This window comes from Mesitornis unicolor, unplaced genomic scaffold, assembly GCF_000695765.1.
Source record: "Mesitornis unicolor isolate BGI_N332 unplaced genomic scaffold, ASM69576v1 scaffold300, whole genome shotgun sequence".
NCBI classification, from domain to species: domain Eukaryota; kingdom Metazoa; phylum Chordata; class Aves; order Mesitornithiformes; family Mesitornithidae; genus Mesitornis; species Mesitornis unicolor.
Window position 1 is genome coordinate 1 of NW_010158726.1, and position 24,411 is coordinate 24,411.

At 41.9% G+C, this 24,411-nt stretch overlaps 1 protein-coding gene across 1 annotated transcript; it reads right to left on the bottom strand.

The window, feature by feature from the left end:
- Positions 1–3,254: 3,254 nt before the first annotated feature.
- LOC104535895 (probable phospholipid-transporting ATPase VA) lies at positions 3,255–14,298 on the bottom strand (the record flags this gene model as incomplete). Its single annotated transcript, XM_010184248.1, has 2 exons — positions 13,796–14,298; positions 3,255–3,459 (listed from the first exon to the last, which is right to left on the bottom strand). Coding segments are annotated over exons 1-2 (708 nt in total), but the record flags the coding sequence as incomplete, so codon positions are not given.
- Between the last annotated feature and the right edge of the window lie 10,113 nt (positions 14,299–24,411).

A 24,411-nucleotide genomic window follows, 5' to 3' on the forward strand; every position in this document is an offset into this window, starting at 1 on the left:
CTGGCCAGGATGGTATTGTCACAAAATAAGAACCCATACATTTGAGTAGGTGAACCTTGTTCAAATGAGACCAAAACCAAGACTTATAGCAAAAAAAAACCTCAAAAAACCAAACAATGAACCCAAACAAACTGAACCAAAAGAGGGGACAGGTAAAACAAGGCAGTTTTCAGGCAAAGGGCTCCCTCAAACAGAGCTGAGAACACAATTTGGCCCCATTTCCCCTGGGATCAAGGAGCCCAGTTTGGGTTTTGGACTGCACAAAGCAGCCAACATGAGAGGTATTTGACTGCCATGCATGGTGGTTTTGTTCTTCACCCAAAAAAACCACACTAGACTTTTATTTTAGATTGTGAAACTGTAATAAAAGTGGGATGTGAGAAATGGGAAAGAGAATCATTATTGCTGTGCAATAAAATGTTTAAAAGAACGGAAACGCACTCGAAGCCAAACTCTTCTCATTGGGAAAGCTGGAAATCAGCTCTGTTGCTGGGTCTCCCTCCCTTTCTCTGCAGCACCAGAGGCTTCTGGAGGTCAGACTGGGGATTGGACTCCCAAAAATCCTGGGAATTCACATTGGGATTCACATAAACTTTGCCAGACCACAAGAGGGATTCCTCACTGTCCTTAAATCTCAGCTTTTAATTCACTGCGTTTTAATTCTTACGTTATTTCCTCTCTCCTGATCTTTTCTTTCTTCTTTCTTTTTAAAAAATATATATTTTTAAAAACAATATAGAGATAATATTGAAGTGCAAGCAAGTAGAGAATCTGATCTTAAAAACATAAGTTGGAGGAAATATGAAAGCTTGATGAGCCACGCGGCTGAATATTTTAAGAATCTCTTTTAAGAGATATCGGTCACCTCCTCTGAATCTTGTTCATTTGGCTCTGCTAGAAATATCTGTACAACAGGAAGATGCAAAAGGCACCTGTAGGACCCATTACTAATGAAGAAACCAAAGAGGCTCCAAGCTAACAAGGGATGGAGAAGGCTGATTCTTCACTCAACAATTTTTTTCTTTTGATGACAGGAATTTTACATTTGAAAATTCACTTTAGCAAGTGGCATTAAAGGGAAAAAAAAAAAGCCTTCCTCTCAGCCTTTTCCGGGTAGGTGAATTCACTATTCTTAAGTACACCCTAAACCAAAGAGCTAACCTCAGTTCGTACGCGTCTCCTCCCTCCTTTGAGTCACACTTTATGGACACAATTAAATGTGAGTAAGGTTTATGCAGCACACAAACCACGGGACGGAGCAAAGCTCAAAGAACACGGAAGAAGCCAGCACACTAAAACCGTACGTATGATACTTGGTTTTTTGGCCAACGCGCTGTTTACACCAACGCAATAAAATTAAGAGGGTAATAGAGTCGACTGGTAAAGCTCTGACCTTTCTGAGCACTGGCTCTCGCCACAATCAGAACTGCATTTCACTCTGCAACATTAACGAGATTTCGTAATAGAAACACTTCCGGGCATATCCTTTATCTAAGTAACAACTCAGCGGCTGAAGAAAATCACTCTGAATAGGCAGTCTGAAGCATAACTCGGCATGCGGGGATTTTCTGATTTAAAGAAGGACTTCCTCATGCTATCAAGGCAAAAGTTGGCTTTCTGGATGACAGCAGAGCGCTCTGTTTTCCTCTAAAAGCTAAAATACAAAACTTAATGTGTAAACTATGTGACACAAATGCAGCATTATGATTTTTTCTATTTAAGTAGCCAGTTTGGGGTGGGTTTTTTTTGCTGAATCTCTATTAAAAGTGTTCAGTGTTTCTCAGGAAAAAGCCCATCTTTAATCATTACTGGAAGGTACTGGAAAAAGCGTGCTTTATATGATGGCATCCACAACCTGAGAAAGCCCTCAAAAGTGCTTGCAAAGTGATTTCCATTTGAACAAGCAGTGGGTAGCACTGGAGTAGGTACCTGACCACAGCTGCCCATGAAAATGGTGGGCTTTTTAATTTAGAAATCTGGTTGCTCACTGGCAGCTGTGCCCCATCCAACCCCAGAAGATCTTCCTAATGGCACTGCTACCAATGGCTGAAAAATTGGGTGCAATTCCTCGAATTTCCTGCCAGGTTTTTGGACTTTGTGTCTGCTGGAGCGATTCCCATGGGACAAAACATTGCTCTCCACATGCTACAATGCCTTAAACGTGTTCTGTGTTATTTGAAAAGCTGCCCTGCTCTGTTTGAAAAGATCTTTAAAGATGTAACAAGTACAACTCTCCCTATGTCATGTTTTCTTGTTTTCTTCACGTTTATCAAACAGGAGTCAGGAGAAAATACCAGTGAAGTGTTGGTAGAAAGGAAATGATATGCCCTATGGAATAAAAAGTGATTTTAAACATTCAAACTGAATCTCTGCTCAATAAAACTGATGTCAATCACAGAAGTGTTTTTAAGTTTTCACATTTTATTTTACCTTGAGTTCCTATTCAACTGCTTATTAGACTCCTATAAAGGATTTAATGAGGGAGCCCATGGCCACTTTGGAAGCGGGGCCATGATGAGCCACCAATGTGCATCTGCAGCCCACACCCAACCCCATCCTGGGCTGCAGCACAAGAAGTGTGGCCAGCAGATCAAGGGAAGGGATTCTGCACCTCTGCTCTGCTCTGGTGAGACCTCACCTGGATCCCACATCCAGCTTTGGAGTCCCCAAAACAAAAAGGACATTGAAGTGCTGGAGCGGGTCCAGAGGAGGCCACAAAGATGATCCAAGGGCTGGAGCAGCTCTGCTATGGAGATAGGCTGAGAGAGTTGGGGTTGTTCAGCCTGGGGAAGAGAAGGCTCCGGGGGGACCTTACAGTGACCTTCCAGGACCTGAAAGGTGCCTATAAGAAATCTGGGGAAGAGCTGTTCACTGGGGCATGGAGCAATAGGATGAGGGGTAATGGTTTTATACTGGAAAAGGGCAGATTTATGTTGGATGTTAGGAAAAAGCTCTTCCCCATGAGGTGGTCGATCACTGCACAGGTTGCCCAGAGGTGGTGCAGGCCCCATCCCTGGAGATATTCAAGGCCAGGCTTGATGGGGTCTGAGCACCCTGATCTGGTACCAATGTCCCTGCTGACTGCAGGGTTGGACTGGATCAGCTGTAAAGGTCCCTTCCAACCCAACACTTTCTGTGTTCCTATGATTCAGTAACCAACCCATCAGAACTGGTGCCCTACACGGCTCAAACTGGTGTGCAAATGGGCCCGACCCAACCCAGCGTGGCTTGGGCTGCATTTCCAGCAGACTCACCTGGCTGGAGAACCCCGCCACCACTTTTCGTTGTTTGAGGTTGGTCTCGCCGTCGAGGTTGGCGGTTTCCAGGTGACAGACCCCGTTCTGATCGGAGGAGTAGAGCAGCAGGATATCGGCTGGGATGGTCTCGTTGCACCGCAGCTGCACAAAATCCCCCACTCGCACGTCTTTCCAGCATCTCTCAACATAAGCACGCTCCTCCCTGTTACATTGAAAACGTATTGTGGGTGATCAGGGACATCAGGGAAATAGCACAACAGCTAAAAATTAAGGATTTAGACACTCCCGTGCTTTCACTTCACCACACATCAGCTTCAAATAAAATCTTTACATGGAGTAAAAAGAGACTTCAACAAAAGTTCTTTTTCTAGCATTAACCTTATAGTCACTACAGCAAAATATAGGAAGTCATTCTGGCTAACAAAGGTGTTTTAAAGGACCTTATTCAAGAAATTTAGACATATCGCCAAAGAATATTCATTGGTTTTGACTGTTTCTCAGATACTTTCCAACAACATAGAGATTTTGGAAGAAACAAACTCCTATCTCAGGTCTCTCTGGTCTGTAACTCTCAATAGGTAATTACAGATCTTGAGCTTAGTCCACAGAAACAACTTCAAGAGGTAGAACAGCAGACAAATGACCCCTTAATATTAAGCAAAAAAAATGCATCTAGGGCCCAAGTTTAATGGAGAGGTTAAGATAAGGAACAAAGATATTCTAAATTTAAAAAAAAAGTAAAAAGAGGCTTGGGGTTCAAGGAAAATAAATCACCATTTCATCAACAAACTGGTGCTCAATGGTTGAGGAAATAGCAAACTCTTTTGACATTACCATTTCAATAACTGATCCTTTGACTGCTCTCGTCCGTCCACGCAAACTGAAAACTGCACGATAAGCTTTAAAATGAGTTAATGGGAAAACTGCACAGCAACAACGACCCAGTTCCTCTGACTCTTGGAGAGGAAATTATTTTTGCCATATGAATAATTGAACCGTCTTATGCCTTGCTCTGTAAGAGGGAAAATGCTCGGGATACTTTACCAGACAGAAAAGGCTTTTTTGTAATGCCTCAGAGCCCCATTTCTGCTGAAGTTCTTAATCCCCCTCATCTATGGCCTGATGAATATTGCCTTTCAATTCAGTGTTGCATCGCGAGGGAGGGGAGTGGTGATAGGGCAGATCATGGCTTTTGCTGCAGTTCAAAACACGCACCCAAGCATTGCTTCAGTCAGGCCAAAGGCTCCTTCTCCAACCCCCTTTTTCCTGCAAAGCAGGGCCTGCCATCCCCCCAAAAATCCCACTTATTATATATATATATTTTGTCAGGCAAACCCTTGCACTTGGCTGACGTTCCTCTCTGTAAAACAACACGAAATAGCAGCTTCCTCAAAGGTTCCACTCGCAGTGAAATTCTGTGCCTTTCCCAGCGGTATCCACTTTTTACTCAAAAAAAGAATCCCCCAAAACACCCCACAACCCAACTATTTAAAGCCCTTTAATGCCAGATGTGAGGCGCTTATTAAATAATGATTTTGTAGCCATAATTGTTCCTGCTTACATTAATTTTTCATCCCTGAATTTGTCATTCTTCTTTTGTCTGCCTACTTATCTGCATGTCCTTTTTTCTTTTGCTCAGCAACAGACATAAAGGACCACGCTGGAGAGCAGAGGTTTGGTGTACGATAATTCGATGTTGCCGCACACGGTAAAAAAGAATCCAGATAAATTTCTATTAAAAGTGGAAAATTTTATTAAAAGTAATGCTTTCATATAAAAATTATTTAAGCAGATACTTGCTGAGCATTTATTGCTCTACAAAGTAGATACTAATGTTAATACAGCATATCAACTATGAATCCCTCCTATGTCAAACACTTTCTGGGTAGGACTTTTTGTTTGTTTAAAACTTAGAAATGAGAGCACAGAAGCAGATCAGAGCAAGCACTTGGCTTATCTTGCTATTCAAGACGTTTGGATGTCTTGTATAGTTTACATATAATTTTTACTGTGACTTCTACAGGGCAATCCTACCTCTCTGGACGTCAACTCTTGCACAATCCTGAAGTTTACAGAACACACTTCTGATTATTTTTCCGCTCATAAAATGCTATAGAAGGGCCTTGTCCAGCTGTCTGCCTTCCCCATCAGCCTTACAGAAACCAGGTTAGCAAAAGTAATCCACGGAAATCACAGATTTGTAATGTTTTTCCCATAATTGCCTATGAAACACATTACAACTAAAGCTCCAGGTTCTGCCCGTTCGCTAAATACAGAGCAGCCGGTGAGACAAAAAAGCCAGATGACCTCTTTGGGATCAGGGGAAAAGCCTTGGCACAGGGACCAGAGTTCAGCAATCACCCAAATATCCCAAACCCACATTCAGGTGACCAAACTGTCCCTCTCTCCTAAAAGATATTGAATTTGGTGAAGAAACACCTTTTCTTTTCCTAAAAACTCTTCAGCTGGAGCTATAAGATGAACAATTTCCTGGGGTACAAAGGTTTTTTACAGCTTTGTAGAGAATTACCAATGGTGAAAGGGAGAAAAGGGCTTGGGAAGGAACCCCAGCACCCACAGTGGTGCTGGCCCCGTCGCCTATGGAGATTTTTCAGATGCAGCAGCTTCCTTGCAGCAATCCCCGTGACTGGGAACTCTGCCCACTTTCTGCTCAGCGACTGAAGTTCACAGCACGAGCTCTGGTTGCTAAATACACAGAGGAGCTTTGTAAACCCGAGACGGTCTGACAAGAAATGTAGAAAAAGGGCAAACGCATTTATCCAATGTAATAAACAGGACGGGGTGATTTTTCATAGGTGGAAAGCTGGAAATCTAATTGTAGCGCGTGGTATCTATAACACGTCAAAGACACGATCGAAGATAAAGGTTTCTCTCCTTTCTGAGTCCATTTATCAACATTAAAAAGTGTTGCTATCCTGGGATAAAATGGGAAGCAAGATAACGCCCATCAGAGGAAAGCGCTCTCAAAAAGAGCTTGAACAGCCCAAGCAAACTCTGCCAGGATTTGTTATTGGACTCATCATAGCTGACCAGAAGGCCTGAACTAAATAGACTTTACAAAGGCATTTCTGGGAAGCAAGGATCATAAAAAAGTCCTGCTGTGGCTGGAGACTGGGAGTGAACATGAATAAATTATTGGCTTTGTGTCAACAAGTTCATTTCATGTTCTTGGGTTGAATAAAGATAAACTATCAAACAAAAGCAGGGTCAAAATGGATGGTGAATGAGAGCAAGTGAAAATTATTGTTCTGCTCCCTAGAGGAGATTCAATAAGAGCCATTTTTCATGTGCACTCCTCAGCATGGCTGTGAGTCCTAGATTGGCTTAAAGAAGGATCTTCAGAAATCTTTATCACCCAGAAGTATCTTATCGACCAATTACTTCAGTGAGTCTTGATTCCTTGAGTTACTGCAAGCTGCAGTTTGAAGTGAAGACACTGCGTGCTCTACCGTTCATTCCCTAAACTACCACTAGGTTACAGTGCTTAGAAAAAAAAACACTATCAGGGTTACAAATGGACAAAAACAAATGTAAATTTGTTAGACTGTTATATTGGAAAATGGTCGCCCTCAAGCAACCTTTTCTGAGGTTGTCAGACAACAGGTAGAACCACACAACCCCTTGCCCTTTACGGGCTATTTTTGCAATAGAAATCCCCCACTTTTTCTATGCTGTCAAAGTCATTTTATATGGAAAAACTTCACAAAATGTTTTCACAAAATCACAGAATGTGAGGAGTTGGAAGGGACCTGGAAAGCTCCCCCAGTGCAACCCCTGCCACAGCAGGATCACCAGAGCAGTCACACAGGAACACGGCCAGGGCTTTGGGTGTCTCCACACAAGGAGACTCCGCAACCTCTCTGGGCAGCCTGGGCCATGCTCCATAACCCTCACACTCACAAAGTTTCTCCTCATCTTCAGCTTGAACCTCCTGTGCTCCAGCAGCTTGGGACCATTGCCCCTTGTCCTGGCATTGGCCATCCCAGAGCAGAGCCTGGCTCCTTCCTCCTGACACTGCCCTTTCCCAATGGATCCCCAGGAATGAGGACACCCCTCAGGCTCCTCTGCTCCAAGCTCAAGAGCCCCAGCTCCCTCAGCCGCTCCTCAGCAGGAGATGCTCCACTCCCTCCAGCATCTTGGTGGCCCTGCTGGACTCTTTCAAGCAGTTCCTGTCCTTGTGGAGCTGAGGGCCCAGCACTGGACACAAGATTGCAGCTGTGGTGTGAGCAGGGCAGAGCAGAGGGGCAGGAGAACCTCTCTGCCCTACAACCACCCCTTCTCATCCACCCCAGGATGGCGTTGGCCTTCTTGGCTCAAGGGCACAAGACCACTTCCAAAGACCACTTCATGGCCACGACCTCACGATCAGGAGATATTGCCACAAAACTCTGGAAATCTGACAACACAGGGGCAGATGCAGGACCTCAGGATGGCACTCATCTGGAAAGATATGAATGCCAAAATCTGTCCATGGGTCAGAGTACAGCACGACTTGGCTGTACGGTATTCCTGAGATAACGATACCATCTGAGCATGTGTTGCTGTGCCATTTCATCACTGGTTTCTGCCACATTCCCATTACAGCATCTGGGAAGGTTTCTGTGATGTGAACCAGCAGCTTCAGTGAGCAATGTCATGTAGCGGTGGTTGGACCTGTTACAATCACCCTTAGCAATCACCTACGGCCTTTCCCCATAGCCTCAAACTCTCTCTCAGCATCTGAACACCACTTTAAAACAGCAATGAGCATCTTTTCAAGAGCGATTTCTTTTTCTACAGTCTAGTAGAATACATCTTTAATTATACCATTTTGGTATTCCAGATTCCTTAATGATCTAGTATTTTTATGTGCTGAAACTGTCTATAACATCCTAAGTAGGAAGCTATTATCTCAATGATAAAGACTAATCTCTAATAATTTCAAGTTTATATGGACTTTAAATATCAGAACTTTATAAATGTGTTAGATATCCATATACAAGGTTTTGGATTTCTTTTAAATGGCCTTTTTAAATCTCTCTCAATTTTATAATGACATGCACCAAATGAAGAAATGAAATAAAATGTAAGTACAAAGTATTTTGAGGACACATTTGCTTAGACTTTACTGAGTTAATTTGGTAAGTTATGGATTACTGTATTTAGGAGAATTAATGTTGGTTTTTTTTTTTAATATTGCCTTAAACATAACGCCATTGCTATGAACCTGCCTGGCACCAGCTAGAACGAACACGTAACTCCAGGATCAGTTACTTAATGACTGCTAATCATTAACATTGATTTCTAAAGACTCCCATTAACTTACCACAGTTTAAATCAGCTTTTTTGCTACAGTCATCTCTTTATGTGACCATGTACCTCTTGAGGTGACATGGCAGAAACCTGCTTTTCTCCAGCTTTTAATGGTGTTTTAGCAATTTAGGCAGTGAGGATGGATCCCAGTGCCAAGAGGTCATGATTCAGCCAAAACCATCGGTTCTCATTTACTTGGCCTCTGTCTTTAGCTGCTCACTTCTGCTGCTGTCTGCTAAACCACTGCGGCTTTTCTGTGAAGCAGCTTTAAACCCTTTGGCAGGTAATAGATCTTGAAGAAAGCTCTGATGAAGCAGTGCACAAACTGCTGCTAGCGTTAGTAATGTGTTTACAGATTTTCTTTCGCAGAGATCAAGGATCCTCGCTGTAGCAATGAGCACTGACATATGAAAACTGCCAGCTCGCTGCTCTTTGACTTTCAAGTGCTGCTGCCTGGACCGGCTGAGTGTTGAAAACGTGTCTCTTTTTTTTTTTTTAGCACATAATAATCCTGCAGTCATTGCGACTTATTCATATTGCTGCTTTCGTGAGAAACAATTCATGATTCAATTGATCAAAGTTGGTGCTTTGTGGCTGCCACAGGAATACACATTCAGCCGTGCAAGAGCTGGAGATCTTCAGGAGATCTTCAGCCTCCAGCTGATCCAATTCCTGCACCATTTAGAGAAGGCACCACTGCGGTGTAGAAGCCTTGATATTGCTATGCCCAAGAAAAGGGATTGTAATTTTGCCTGAGGGAATGCGGCGGGACTTCAAAAGCAGGCCACAAGATTGAGATCCTCTCTTTTTTTGCTGTATAAAATGCACGCACTAAAGCCTCCAGCAGGCTCCTAGTCTTTAAAGTTATGCTTTGTTGGAAAACACAGATAACAAAGCAGAAAGAAAAGGCTCTTCAGTAAGTGAAAACCAAGTGCTGCTGAACAAGTCTTTAAGTGAAAGCATCGGCAACAAATCTCTCTTTGCTTACCGTGCCCTTCACAGGATGGGATGTTCCTCTCATCCCACTTTCTACTCTATGAACCTTCAGGTTCACCCTGGGTTGAATGAGCTGTGCACGACGTTTCCTGGGCCCAGAGAAAAGTTGCTTCCTTCCTTCCACCTCTGAGATCTGTCAGGAGGTCAATTCCTGTACTCAGGTGTGCTCCCTGCCCTTCTCTGCTGTCTTCCAAAAGCCACCCACCTCTGTTGGTCATTGCTTCCCTGGCCAACCCCAGTAGCTCTCCCAGATGTGGAGAGCTGCAATCTCCCTTCCCTTCAGATCCTGCTGACCACAGCACATGAAATAGGTTGCAACAGAAAGGCAGCCTTCATCTTCACTGCCAGGCTGCCCCAATTTTAAGAAAAACATAAAGCATTAAATTATACTATATTTGTGGTAAACTATAGACGAGCAGATCGCCATTGCTGTCACAGAGATCTCCTCAACATGATTCCAGCACTCGCCTCATAAATTACAACACTGAATTAAACAAATTTAATCAAATGAAATACTTTAGTTCTTTCTCAAACCGGTGAGCCCAGCTGAAGCCATATCCAGCTTTTCAGCTCCTTTTTACATATCCAGCTTTTCAGCTCTTGGCAGCTCTGACTTTGTGCAACAGAGAAGAGTTCTTTGTTTTTTCCTTATTTCCACATCACTGCTCTAGGACTAACCCAGAGTTAGTGTCGATGCAGAAATCGTTCCATCTTCTAAAACCTTACATTTAGCGGATAAAGAGTCCTAGAGAAGGCTGGCCTGAATTCTGAATCACCACCAGTGGGACCTACAGAGGAAGAGGAGATTGATGCCTGTAGGGACTACTTGAAAACTGCAGGGCCTGAAAGCACCACAGAGGAACTTTCTATTGAAAGAGCAATCCAACTTTTCACCTGGGATGCCTGTTAACTTACGTAGTTATCCAACAGCTCCACAGAGTGATTCAAAGCATATAAACTAGGCCGCTCTGAGTCACTGTCTCAGATATCCGAGTCTGGCTGCTTAAAATTAAGCAACGTGTATAGCTCAAATAATGGTTTTATGGCTGCTGCTACCTGTTGTATGTGCATTTGGTGAAGTGTGTTGCTGTGCCATCATGAACTGTGCACACTCCTTGCATTTGTATCTGGCACCTATTAAGACACTGAGGAAAATTTAGGTTCAATCCTCCAGAAGTGAGAGATTGATGTAAAACCACGTCTGGATGCTATGAAGTATTTGCAGACCTTTATAGCTTAATCCTAGGGTTATGTCAGATCCAGGCCATACATTAATTCTATATGAAGTAGTTCCTTGAACTTCAAGAAAATTAAATAATAGCTTTTAGCAGCTATTGGGTGGACACTGACTTACAGGTCTGTGTTCTACGTTCAGTGCTGGTCTCTGTTGTTGTTAAGTTAATGATGAACTGGAGAGAGTTCAGAGAAACGTAACCAAAGAAGAGTGGGAGGGACTGAGTGATAAGAAAGACCAAGAGAGAGATCTCTACAAAAATCTTGACTGAAAGGTGCTTGGGTGTAGCAAAATGAACACGATAAAAATCACAAATATTTGAAGATGATAACTAAATGTTACAGATGAAGAATAACTAATAAGGGTTGCGTGAACCCGGGTGACTTAAGGAATCTGAATGCAATTAAAGAGGGATAATAAAGCCCAATATAATAGGAGAAGTTTTGACTATTACACTTTGTAGTAACGGAAGCCCCATTTCCTGGGGCAGTTAAAAGCAGGCAAAGTTTATTTTAAAGACTACAAGGAGAAAGGAAGCAACTCAACACAGGTCTGTACCATCTACAGTTGAAGTTTTTGTTCTTTTGGGTATTTTTTTGGCGTTGTGTGGTTTGTTCTGACAGCACAACAGTTTGTATACAGTTATTAGGATTCCAAAAGTTTTGGTTCAGAAGTTAAACTCTCCACGATCAAACACCACATCTAAGCTATTGCATTCTCCCCCAGACACTTTAATGCCTATTAATTGTGTCTCATTTTCTCAATTAAACGTTCCTCAAACACGCCACGTGAAGTGGTTTTTCCTTTGTTTGATGACCAGACTACATTACCCATCCCAGCTGATCCCTGCGAAAAGAAAAATGAGAAAAAATGTGTTTGCAGGGCAGCCTATTTAAATGCAGTTTCCTTTGCTCTGTGCTGAAAGAAGGCGAGTTACTGCATTTCCGCCAGTCTTCAAGAAAGTTGGGAGGAAATTGTTCTGCCTTCGTATTTCTTTTGGAACAGAAACCAGAGGTCTTGTTATTGAAACTTGAAATAAAGACAATATACTCTCCAAGATTAACTCTTAAAATCCAACTAATTTTTCATGTCAGGATGAAAGACCTGTTGCTCTATTAAAAAGCCTTTGCTGCCACACGATTAACAAGATCTGCAGTGTCTTGGAAGGACTTTCATCTGTGCTTAAAAAAATTACCTACGGCAGATGATTCATAAGGAGGAAAACGAGGAGACATCATACTCTTCTTCCATGACTTTGCAGCTAGCAAGCAGAACAGGAAATACCAGCTTCCCAAAGCGCTATAGCAGCCTGATTAAAATTATTCATGATATAATGAGCTGGAGCTGCCAATCTGATGGCAGTTGTAATTACCAGCCATTTTTCCAGGCAGGTTGAATGTTACAGTCTGTGGCCCTCCTCGCTTCCCTTTCCCTTACAGGACCTTTGTAAGCCATAAAATTTTGGTGAAAGACAAAATTCTGGATGAGATTTATTCACTGATCACAAGATGGGATGGCAGAACCAATTTTAAGACATGCCCGTGTCCAGATTCTGCATAAGAAGGTGCTCATGGCTATAACTGGAATCTGGATCTGTACGTACGTTGTAAACCCATGATGGGCATTTTTCTCTTATTTTTTTAATTTTATTCTCCACTTTTCTTATGGTAAAAGGCTTTCAGATAGAAATTAATACGGTTGCTTTATGTTAAGGAGGAAATAAATAAGATTCCTATGCGGATCCGTTCATTAGTACCCTCTGCACCACCTATCCTCTTTCATGCTCGTTTTAATAAGCGTTAACACCTAATCCACTGACTCGAGGATTAATGCAACGTTGAAAAGATGATTGGAGAATCCAGCTAGATTGCAATCTCAAAGGTAGGAAGAAGAGGCGATTTTGCCACCCTACCCAAAGAGCTGCAATTATTGACATTATCCACGATGGAAAGGAGAAGAAATAACTGAACAGTATGTAGAAACTTGTAATGTCTGCTTCTTTTGGACGAGTTGACAAGGAGAGTGCTGTGATTTTGTTTCTGACAAGTCATTATCTATACGTGGGGATAAGTTTAGCCCCCTAACAAGCAAATCCATTGTTTTCCTGTGTAACCAGCAGGATATAACAATCAAAACAACAAACAGAAATGACAGCACCGCGTGATAACAGCCAGATCCTGCTTGGGAAAGCGTACGTTACACAAAGCACTCTTGACTAATTTGAGAGATGGCAAACAACGCTGGCGGAGATGGAAGGGTTTGCTCTTTTCACTCCCAAATGTGATAGTTTAGCAGGGAGAAGTAATTTTCTGCTGTTCTGAGAGAACAGCTTTGATACAATTAAACACAGTTTTCAAACTTCTCAAAGCCCTAAAAGCAAGAGATCATGGAACATTTTGAAGACACGAGCACAGACACATGTAGGTAATTCATTTAGAGACGTCTGACAGAGGCATATATTACCATCTCCCATCTTTAAACTGCATTTTTGCAGTTTATTTTACACACAAGCTAGTAAATGAAATACACCTGAAAGTTAGTCTGCAGCGTAAAGTATACAGTTAAGTGCAGTTCAAAGGCCTACATTTTATGTGGTTTCTTGGCATCTAAGAGTGCAAATAGGTCTCATGACAGATCATGTCCTGTGCTATTTGAATTAAGCCTTCTTGAATACTCCTCAGAAATCCAGGTGCTCAGTAGTTATTTGAGCACCCGTTTTCACCGCTCTCCATATTTAACAAGCCTATAGCCACCACAGCACCATGAAATTCAAACTTACCATCCCAGTCTGAAAATGAGATTTAAACAAAAGAAGAAGGAACAAATGCCAGGTGTTTTGAGGTCACTATGACTTTTCCCCTGTTTTAAGTCATTACTCTGATTTTCCAGCAGTTAGTTGCTTGTCGTTTGGTTTTTTTTTAAACAAAAAGCCTCACCGTTGAGCAAAGATCTTAAGCCAACCTTTTTGGGGTAATAAAAGCTGTATTAAACTCACCTGCTGTAAATGTAGCATCCCATATGGTTGATTTCTTTGTCCAGTTTATACCGTCGAAAGTCCTCCCACGCATCTTTGATGGCTGCAATGGCCATTATAACACAGACGGGGATCACAGAAACTTCTGGTTGGAAAGCGTTCACCACTGGCACAAAATTCAGCAGGGCAATGACCACGAAATAAATATTGGCGAAGCGGTGAAACTGCTCATAGATATTTTTAGGGAGGAAAGTCAAGATGTTGTATCTTGTGGTCTTGATTTTATTGGGGTCGTAGTGTCTGTTTGGATTTTCATTCCACTTCTTACTTCCAAAGAGCAAATTGGAGACGATCACTCGCTTGTTTTCGTTTTTCTTCTTCCTTTTCTTTACTTTTCCTCTTCTCTCCAGCTCTTCATTTTGGATTTCAGGGTCCGCAGCACCACATTGGCAGCAGGTTTCCTTGAAAAAGTGCTTTTTCCATATCGCTGTAGAGAAGCAGCCTAGAATGCTTTTCCGTGACATCTTGCTTTCCTCTTATAACGTAGCCTCAAGTGGTAAACCAACAAATTTGAAGAATTCAATGATCCAAATCAACTCCCAGAAGCGGTGGCGAGCAGAGCCAAGGTGTGGGAAGGCCGGGGCTGCCTCTCCCTGCACTGCAGGAAGCAGGGAGTGACACCTGGGGACAGGTATCATCCAACCCAGCCGCGCTGGGTCCTAGCGCCGGCCGGGGAGGCTGCACCTCAGCGATGACAAACACATCCCGAATGTTTCGTTATTCCTGTCGGTGTGCGCCTGGAGGCCCCGTGCAGAGCAGGCACCGACTCCCTGCTCGCATGAAGCGTCTCCGTCTTAACACGGACGTAGATGCAGTTTGCACGGCTCACGTCAGGAGTTTCAGAAGCACTTTACAAGCTGGGGAGTTGCCAGGAAGTTCAAAGGTAATGGGCAGAGCTCCGTGTCCCACAAGTCAACAGAAGGCTGTAAGCTATAGTTTCTCTCCTACTTCCTCTACCTACTGTTTGTTTTCATGACCATAACACAGATTGCTAAACAAACAACCAACCCTCATTCCCCAAACCAAGGAAACCCATGATTTGGTGGTTGTGAGAACAGGCGTAGGGAATTGAAGGGCAGTTTACCTTGGTTATCTGTCCCTCAGCCTGGTCGTTCTCTGATAGACCTTCTGCTTCCGGACACCCAAAACACCTCTCTCTCACACACTAACCCCTTCCAGCCTCTCATTTCTTCTTCCCCATTGGTGCTTGTGCCTCTGACACATAAGTATGTAATCACAGATGAGGACTAATTGCCAACAGAGCTAATGAGATGTGTACAAACCACAGCACTTTTCTTTTTATGAGGTGAGAAAAGGAAGAGACTCAAACTCTTTTTAAATGAAAACTCCTATCTATTGCCTTACGTAGTGACGAGCTAAGTAGTCTCAAGTCGAGTTAGCACTTGGATGAGAAACTCTGATGAAATCAAAGTGTTGCAATAAGAATTGCACATGGAAATGATTATCCTGTCTGAGTCAGGACTGAGCAAACATCGCAGGTGTTGTACTGTCTCCAAAGGGAAACCCTGCTCTACCAAACACCTCTCATTACTGGAAGTCCTATACAATTTCATTCAGTTCCTGGTTATGCTTCACCTTGAATGTAGTTGATTATTAATTTTTCTATTCATAGTTTTAGTATGAAACATCTGCAAGACATTGCTCCAATTTGTTAAACAGCCCCAGCGATCCTTCCCAGACTTGGATACGTTTCATTTCTCCTCTGGATCCTTCTGCTACCTGGAGAGGATGTTGTTGTGTAAGTTGGCAAGCTGGTTTGGAAACTTGGAATGAAAACCTGTACATCAGCACGCACTGCTGTGATATGAAACGAAACCGTAATGATACCAGGATGACTTAAGTGAGATAAATGAGGCATTTTTAAAGGCAGAACACAACTATTCTATAACACCTCTCCAAAACTTACTGTACTCCAAAGGGGCAGTGAGTGAATTACCGCAAAACCAGTTTCCACCACATCAAACACAAGGAAAAATAATTGGTTTAGTTGACTTACTTGTCATATATCCTGGTTTGAGAGAAGTTTATCGTCTTATCAAATCGGTATTTTCTGTAGTCTTCAACAGCATCCTTAACCATGCTGGCAAGCAGCACCACGCTCAGCGGCAGCATGGTGATCTCCCTGTGAAACACTTCCACTTGGGGGAACCAGTTCAGAACCACCAGAAAGAAGAAATAAAGATTGCCCAGTCTGAAAAGGTATAAAATAAACCAAAAGTAATCAGAAATTAGAGTGTGTCCTTTTCTTAATGAACATCCCCATTTTTGTGTCCAAGGTACAGTAATTAATTCACTCCTCTGCTCTCCTCTTCCTTTTCCAGAATGAATTAATCAGCTGCTTAACTGAGATGCTGATCTTTTCTTTAGAAGAGCTCGTGAGATGTATTTTTGTAATATTATAGCTACCTCCATTTTCCCACATATCAAGCCCACTTCGTATCTCTAAGAGCTAAAACTTCCTTAATGATCCCTGACTGCCTCCGTCTTGAAAAGCAGCACAAAATCCATCAAAAGCCCAAAATACTTAAAAAAACCCCCAAAATACTTAAAAAAACCCCAAACCAATGTAACAGAATAGGTGTAAAAACCCACGTATTCAGAATTATGGTAATGTCCCCGTTAGGAGTCCATGAAGGATTCCAGAGTTGGAAGGCTGAATTGGGAATGTGTAAATCTAATATACAGAATGAAATTTTCAAAGCTAGAGATGGAGCTACAGCTTTCATTTGTCTTTATCATAATGATGTTTTCATGGGCATCTTATTCATTGTGCTGGGGGGTTCACAATTTCAAACCAGCACTTGGAAAGAAACCTGACCTAGCAGTTGCATCTACACATGCACTGTTTATAAGTCAGCAGACAAAGTCACTTGCATGCTGTTAAAAATGTACCAGAATTAATCTATAAGCCCTCTGAGTTCTACAGAATTTCATCGGTGTCTCAATGAACGTCCTTTTGTGTTCTTAAAAATCAAATGTTTATCCAATCTCTGTCCCTCAGCAGAAACAGAGGATTTTTTAATTAAAAACTTGATGTTTTTACATAGAAAATGGTTCCAGCATTCAACCAAGGAAGCTGGCCACTGCCTCAGTTAAGCCCACCTAACGTTTACTTGCTTTAAACCTCAATTTCAACGTGAATCAAGTGGCATTTGGTGACAAATAATCATCACCTAAACGTAAGCAATGTGGTAACTGCAGAAGCAGCCCTTCTCCATCACCCTCAAATAGCACTCTTTTAGAGATGGTTCTTAAATCTCGTGTGTCACCGAATGATTTTTCTTTTTTACCTGTGAAACTGCTCAAAAAGATTTTGGGGCAAAAAAGTGCACCACGTGTATTTAGTGGTCTGTATCCTGTTCCCAGAATAAACCGGAGCAGCTGGTTCCCAGTCTTCCCACTGCCTCCTGTTGTGGGGAAACACAACTCTCCATCCTTTTCGGTTGAGGTTTGGTTTGTCCCTGACAGAAAACAGCAGCGGTGTCGATTCGGACGGGGTCTGGGAGGGAATTGGAGCCCCCAGGCGCTGCCAGCGGTACAAAGCAGAGTCCACAGACAAAGCCATTCCCAGCGGGGGTGTCAGGCTGAAAGGCAAATGCACGACAAGGACTGAAACCCAATTCTGTTCTGGTAGAAACTTCCCTTCGTGTCTTGCTGGCAGAGGTTTAAAGCAGCAAACAATTCTCCTGTTCAGTGCATTACACGTTCAGTCCTCGAGCTCAGCACTTTCTGCAGAGAATGCACAGAACAAAAGAGACAACAAAATCTTCAATGTGGAAAAATCTATTTCTGTCTCCTGGGGGAAAAAAAATAAACCCTAAACCTATTTTCTGTGTGTTATAACAGCAAACTTACATAGATAAGGGCAATTTAACAGAGGTGAACAATGGCTTTTTCATCACAAATTCTGTATCATTTTCCCCAGTAATAAACTGCCACCAAATCTCTTCAGGCATTTTTCTTCAAACGTCTGACTTTCTTACAATACCTTTTCTATTCACACCTACTTACAAAGGGACCGGTTCAGGTGTTGAATCTTAAGAGCTCAGGAAATAAAGAACTGCAGCATCAGCTTAATCTCATTTACGCTCGTGTAAGAGTTTTCCAGAGTCCCCTTGGAAATCTGATTTGAATAGGAAATGCCAGCCAGCACTAAAACAACGGATGTTTTATTGGTTGGAGAGATAAAGGAATTAAATCTCCCAGCACTAATCCTATTGCCATTGAACACGTCTTCTGACTTGTTCACACATCCCAACTGCAGTTGTGATCCGGCGCGCAGGCTCCAGCAGCGAAGGTGTTTTTGCTGTTATTCTCAATCTGAACACAGGAAAATCTCAAGCCAGCAGCAGGCGTCTGAGGGCTGGGAGCTGCTTTACAACGAGCACTCAACGTGAAAAAGCAAACGAAAAAAAGCACCGGCCTTGTGCAACTTCAAGGTTCCACCACACAAAACACGTGAAGTGAACCCACCTCATTTCAACATTGGGAAATACAGAGAAAAACAAAATTTAAACTTTGACAATGGTCATTTAGATCAATTCACTGAAGAACTGGTTTAGACTTTATTAAACAGCAGCTGTATTTGAAGCAGATTGAGAATACCTGTATGTGTTTGCACAAGTCTAAACAAACACGTGTCAAATACATTAAACCTTTGAAATGGTTTATACCTTTATTACCAGCGAGTCCTTTGTTGCTCTCAGCTTTCTCTTCCAAAAAGCCTATCTTTCACTTATGCAACACGTGAAGAAAAGCTTACTCCTATTTTAAAATATGTACAAGTTTTAGCCTTGGGAAGGGTTCCCTCTATTGCTGTACGACCATGGCAGCATAAGCCTTTACTGTCTCAACATCCAGCTTTTTGTGAAGTTGCAATTAATTAATGCTATTTCCATCATTCCCATGGAATCCTACTCAACAGTTCCAGAAGCCCCAGTTTCAAGAAGCTATTTTCTCTCTTTCTTTCTGTTCCATTATTGATGGATCTCCATTATATCCATACCCATTACTGATGGATGTAACGTGGGCAGCTCTCAATAGAGCGGACACGTTTTGCCCATCTGTAACTCCCACGTGGTTTTCCAGGGAGAAAATATCAGTCAATGCAACCTAGGGCAAGTCCTCTCCTTGTGTAGATGTCCCTCAAGATTCCCATAACCACATATATTCATTATATAAAATTACAATTAATCCTTACCTATCTTATTCTTCCTTTTAGGAAAGGTAAAACTTTCCTTCTAGTCCAAACTTCTGTCTCTCCTCTTTGACCTCCAGTGGAGCTGCTGTGGTCCCAAGCTAAAACACCTCAGGTATTTCAATTCCTGAACTTCTGCCTTGGGAAAAAACAAGACAAGCAACATATAAGTGATTAAACCATTATCTATTTATAGCAAAAGGAACTTGGCCATAGCAAAATGTGTCAGCTCTGCACCCTGTTATGCCAAGGTGTGAGATGAGAAATGCCTAAGCTGGTGTTAGCACAGGTTAGACACAGCAGGCACATTATTTCACAAGCCCGCACCAACATTTTTGACACGGGAATCAATACCCAGAGTGTGAAAACCTTTGCGCCTCGCCCATAAAATGATGGAAGGATGTATGTCCAAGAAAGTTTTCAGGATTGCTGATGTGTGATGAAAGAGTGAAGTTAACAACACACTGTAAATTAAAATGGTATCATTCCCACTGTTAGCTCTTGAAAAATCAGGATTTCTATACAAAAAAGGAGGACTGACATCGTACCATTCCTTTAAGATCTGGGATGCAACCTGATAACTTTTATCATCAGGCAATTCAGAGGGACAATGCCATCACACTTTTTTTTTGCCATTTGTATATGGATCAAAATACCCAACTTCTATTAACTTAAGAGTGTGCATCATACAACAGCTTTGTAATGGCACTCTGACAAAAATACTGTTTGGGGAAAGCTATCGACTGCTTTGTCTCAGAAAGAGGATTTTGCACATGCAGTGAACACAACAGGAATGCATTTATTTCAATATATGGCCATTAATTATGTCTCACACAACCCAAGGCCACCATTCATGTTTTGAAAGCATCATTTATTTTCTTCTTGCTGCATTTCATCAGTGAATGCAACTGGAACTATTGATTGCTTATCGAGCCCTCTCAGGCAGCCCTATGCTTATTTTTATCATTATTATTTTATATATGTCATACTAAAGTGGGGATACGTAGACATTCTTACACAAGAGGTGAACTTTCTTCTTAAGAGATGTATCTTAGTGAAGGAACAAACCAGAGGGGAGTTAGTGCTATGAAATCCAGTATGGCTGAATTTGGCATTTTAATCCCTAAATGTTTTGAGCCCATCTTCTGTCTGTGAGTAGTGCAAAAGTAATTTGAGAAATATTTCCCTTTATTGGAAAAGGGATGCTACAACAGCCCACTGATGGTGTTGACAATGGGAAAAGCCCCTCGATTTTTCATAGGTAGCCTCTATGATTTGCATCCTCCCTGTGATTGCTTAATCTCATCCAACACTCAAGAATATTTTCCCTTTATAAGACAGAAACTGCATTAGAGAGCTGCTCCAATGCTCTTAACTAGGAAGGATTAGTTGTGACACATACTTTACAAGTCTTCTTTTTCAATGCTGTTTCTTTTTCAAAGATTCTTGTATCAAAAAGGGGATTGTTGACCGTGAGGAAAAGCTTCTCAGAAAGTCAGCAATAAAAACCAACATTTTCCCTTTTAAGGATGCCTCATTGGTGCCAGAGCATCAGGAGCTGGGGAGAGGAATCCTGCCTGTCATCCACCAAAACTTCTACACAACCACGTCTCCCGTGCTGCTTTTTAAAAGAGATGGCACATCCACATTAAAAGAAAAAGAATCCTGCTCGTAGGCAGATGTAAGAGCAGCTTCAAAGCCAGCAATACAAAGCAGCAACATCCAGAGCTATCAAAGACAAAGAAGGTTTTTACTTAATTTTCAAGCGTTGGTTGGGTGTTTCTATAAATGTGACTCCAGGGCAAAATTGCAGACAGGGTGGAGCTTATTTTTGAACATCAACACTGGGAGGAAACGCAGCTGTAGCACTTAAATGCAGATGTGGGCATTATCAAGAACTACAGCCGAGAAAGCATCCTTCCCAGTTTTCAACGGATATTTTCATTTCTACTCTGCCTCTAAGGCAAGAAGGCATCAGATAACACAAGTCCCCTCTAGTGCTTAATTCCCTTATTCCAAATCCTTTATGGAGTTTCCTAATTGAAAGCAGCAGCAATTTTTCTCCTCAATGCCCTGTATGCGTGATATATCCATTCAAAAGAGCCATTACAAAGAAGTTTTGGCTGGAGAGATAAACATTACCAAGTGAGCTGTGTGTTATAGAAATTCCAGCCACAAACTTCTTTATCTGCTTTGCCATTATCTGCTAGGAAGCCCTTTCATTTTTTGGTGATACTGTATAGAAATTGCTCCTCAGCCACATCAGTTCAGAGGAGATGTTTTGTGGTTAAGATTAATGGAAAAGGGAAAATGAGACTGGGAAGAAGGAAGAAGGCAATTACATCGATTAGCAGGATAGAGACCACAGCCTAAAATTATGCTGTAGCATTTTATGTTAGAGAAAGGATGCTTGCAGTATGAAAGAAGGATGCTAGAAATAAAAAAAGAGCTCAAAAAAAGGCCTTCATTCAATAAAATCTGGTCATTGCAGACTGCTGCCATTCAACTGACAGAGAAATGTATTATGGATTAACAGTTCCATAATCTTTTTGAGTGCAAGTTTGCGTCTGTGTGGGATAAACAGAGCAGAGCATTTCCTAAATCGAGTGCGTCATTAGACCACAGGGCTCCACTGTTCTGTTACTCCATTAGATCAACACGTTCTTCATGTCTCGACTGGATTCTCTTTCCTTGGGGAACAAATCCAAAAACCTTGCAATCATAGGTTAATTATAGGACCTTTTCCTCAAAGACAGGCTGGGTTTCAGTGCCTGATGCACGACTCCCCTTTACCTTGAGCAATGTGGGGGCATGTACAGGCAGCACAGGCGGCTGCAGGGCTGCAGCTGTGTAATTAAGACTGATTTCCAAATAAATGTGCTCCTGGCGTATGCTGCTGTCCAGGTCATACCGACAAGGATGGTGATCAGATATTACTCAAGAGGGAAGTTGTTAACTCGCACACAGTAGTGCTGGGTGCTGTGTTTAGCTTCGTTCTGCAGACAGGGAGTTTGCTCTGCTCTCCCACATCACATCTTCATTCAAATAAAGATTTATTGCTGCCAGGTCTGTGGGTTTTATGACTTGGAGTGAAATGTTCTTGAGGTTTCTCTTACAAGTTACTGCTCGGACATGGGCAGTGAATTCCATTAATATACCCTACAAATGTTTTATGTGTCTATATCTTTTCCAACAAGTCAGCACAGTTGCAGGCACAAGCCTGCAGGCGTCAGGTCGGTGCAGGAGTGAGAGTGGTCATTATAGGAAATAGGTAGAATTACACATCCTGGCCTGTCTGTGGTTTTGAGGATACACATGAGGGTACTGTCTTTAAATATAGATACACATCAGGCCTTTGTTCCTATTGTCCAAGAAAATAGAAAAGCCGTAATATAGGAACTCTTATTCACACTTACACTTTAAATAATATTAAAAAATAAAACAGTATTTTATTTTTAAATACTATAAATAATATTAAAAATTTTCTATGGCACATAAACATATATAGGCCTAAACAAAACTATATACAGTACAAAGGTATGTGTCTGTACCAGTTATTCATCATCTTCTTGGGCCCAAACCAACCAGTCTAAAAGCAGTAGTAGGGTAATGCACTGCAATAAGCCTGTCAAAACAGAAATTAAGCATGACTACAAGAACTGCTTGAGCAAAGTAACATCCACAGCACACAAAACACAAGTGGCAACCAGCATGGCCCTTTGCCGAGCCACCTCCACCCAGATCCTGGGGAAAAAGCAAGCAGGGAGACACCGGTGTGGCAGGGGGAGGGCAGGGAAAGGCAAAGCGAGGGAAATCATAGACCCACGGTACTGGAAAGCTGCTTTAATCAGGACAGGTTTACTCGATAAACTGCAAATACACACGTCCAGACCAGTCTCGTCGCCTGGGGGGCCTTTTTGCACAGCTGCCTCTTTGTCTCTCTGAATAAATCACACGAGAAGCGTTCCCGTTGCCGCAGGTTGGGGAAATTTCCCCTTGTGCTCTCATCTGGCTATTCAGAAATCTTTTGGGTTCGCTCTTGCCAAAGAGACTGATATCTGTTTCAATTCAATGTATGCCTCTATCTGCAGCTCTTTGAGTGGTCCTGCACGCTACTTAATTAGAAGACCATGCATTTCAAACTCTGGCAATGGCAGAATTTAGTTGCATTTTAGCCCAGAAATGAAGACACCAAAATTAGAGCAATTGTCTGAATAATAATTTTTTTTTTTGTTTGTTCCACTTAATATTCAAAATCAAAGTGAAGTGGCCTTTAAAAGACAATCTAATATTTATAGCGTGTATGATTATAAAGCACTTGTGATCAAAATTATGTTGCAGATGTTCATGTGGGAACTCAGCAATGCTGAAAAAGTCCAAAAGGAAGCAGAAAAATGGAAAATAAATTGGACAGTGACCAGAAGATCCTTTATATGTAAAAACCTTTTATGCAACTATGTTTTTGTCAGAATGTGCTGACTCTAATTTCAGTTCTCCAAAGCTGAATATTAAGCTAAAGTGCCTCAAAAGAGAATAGTTACTTATTTATATGAAACGGAAAGAAAAAACGGAGAGGCTAAACCAACTGCCAATTCAGTAGGGCACAGCTCCGCGCCAATCAAAGATCAAGGGAAAGCTTAATCAGGATTTAATCACTCGGTATTGTTGAAGGGATGTCCAGTAGCACCTGCGCTGCTGAGCCATCATGATAAAGTTGGTGTGGTTTGGTCGGGAGCGATGCTTTTTAGGGCTTTTTGAAAGAGTTACACGAAAATGCCTCCAGTCCGGGAAGGTTTTCCTCACATTGGGAGGACCAAGAGGACCAGGTCAGCCCATGGAGGATGGAGGCAGGTTAAGATGCAGGACACTGATCTCCCCTTCCTGCTCAGCCACAGCTTTCCTTGGCCTCCAAAAAGACCATAAATTTCCATAATCTAAGCACAAAATGCCACCCTCCTTCGGAAAGACTCCTGGGACACATTAATTCCTTTTAAAAAGAGTAGTAAGATTCTCTTCAGTCCTCTCTCTTTTTTCCTCCTATACTCTCTTTCATCCTCCCCCTGACTAAGGTAACTGGGATGCACATTTTGGCATTTAATTAAACCAGGCAGATAAAATAGGATAGTACAACAGAAACCACGAAAAAGCATAGTACAAAAGTTCACTTATTGACAAGGTATTTCTACCCAAGCTTGTGTTGATAAAATCTAAAAGACCTAAATTTACAATACACTAAGTCAAGGCTAGTTTTCCTAAAAGGGTATCTAATACCTTATATAGATCTATATAAGGGGGGTGTGTGTGTATAGATGTATATATTATGTTATATGATATTATATGATATTATATGATATTATAT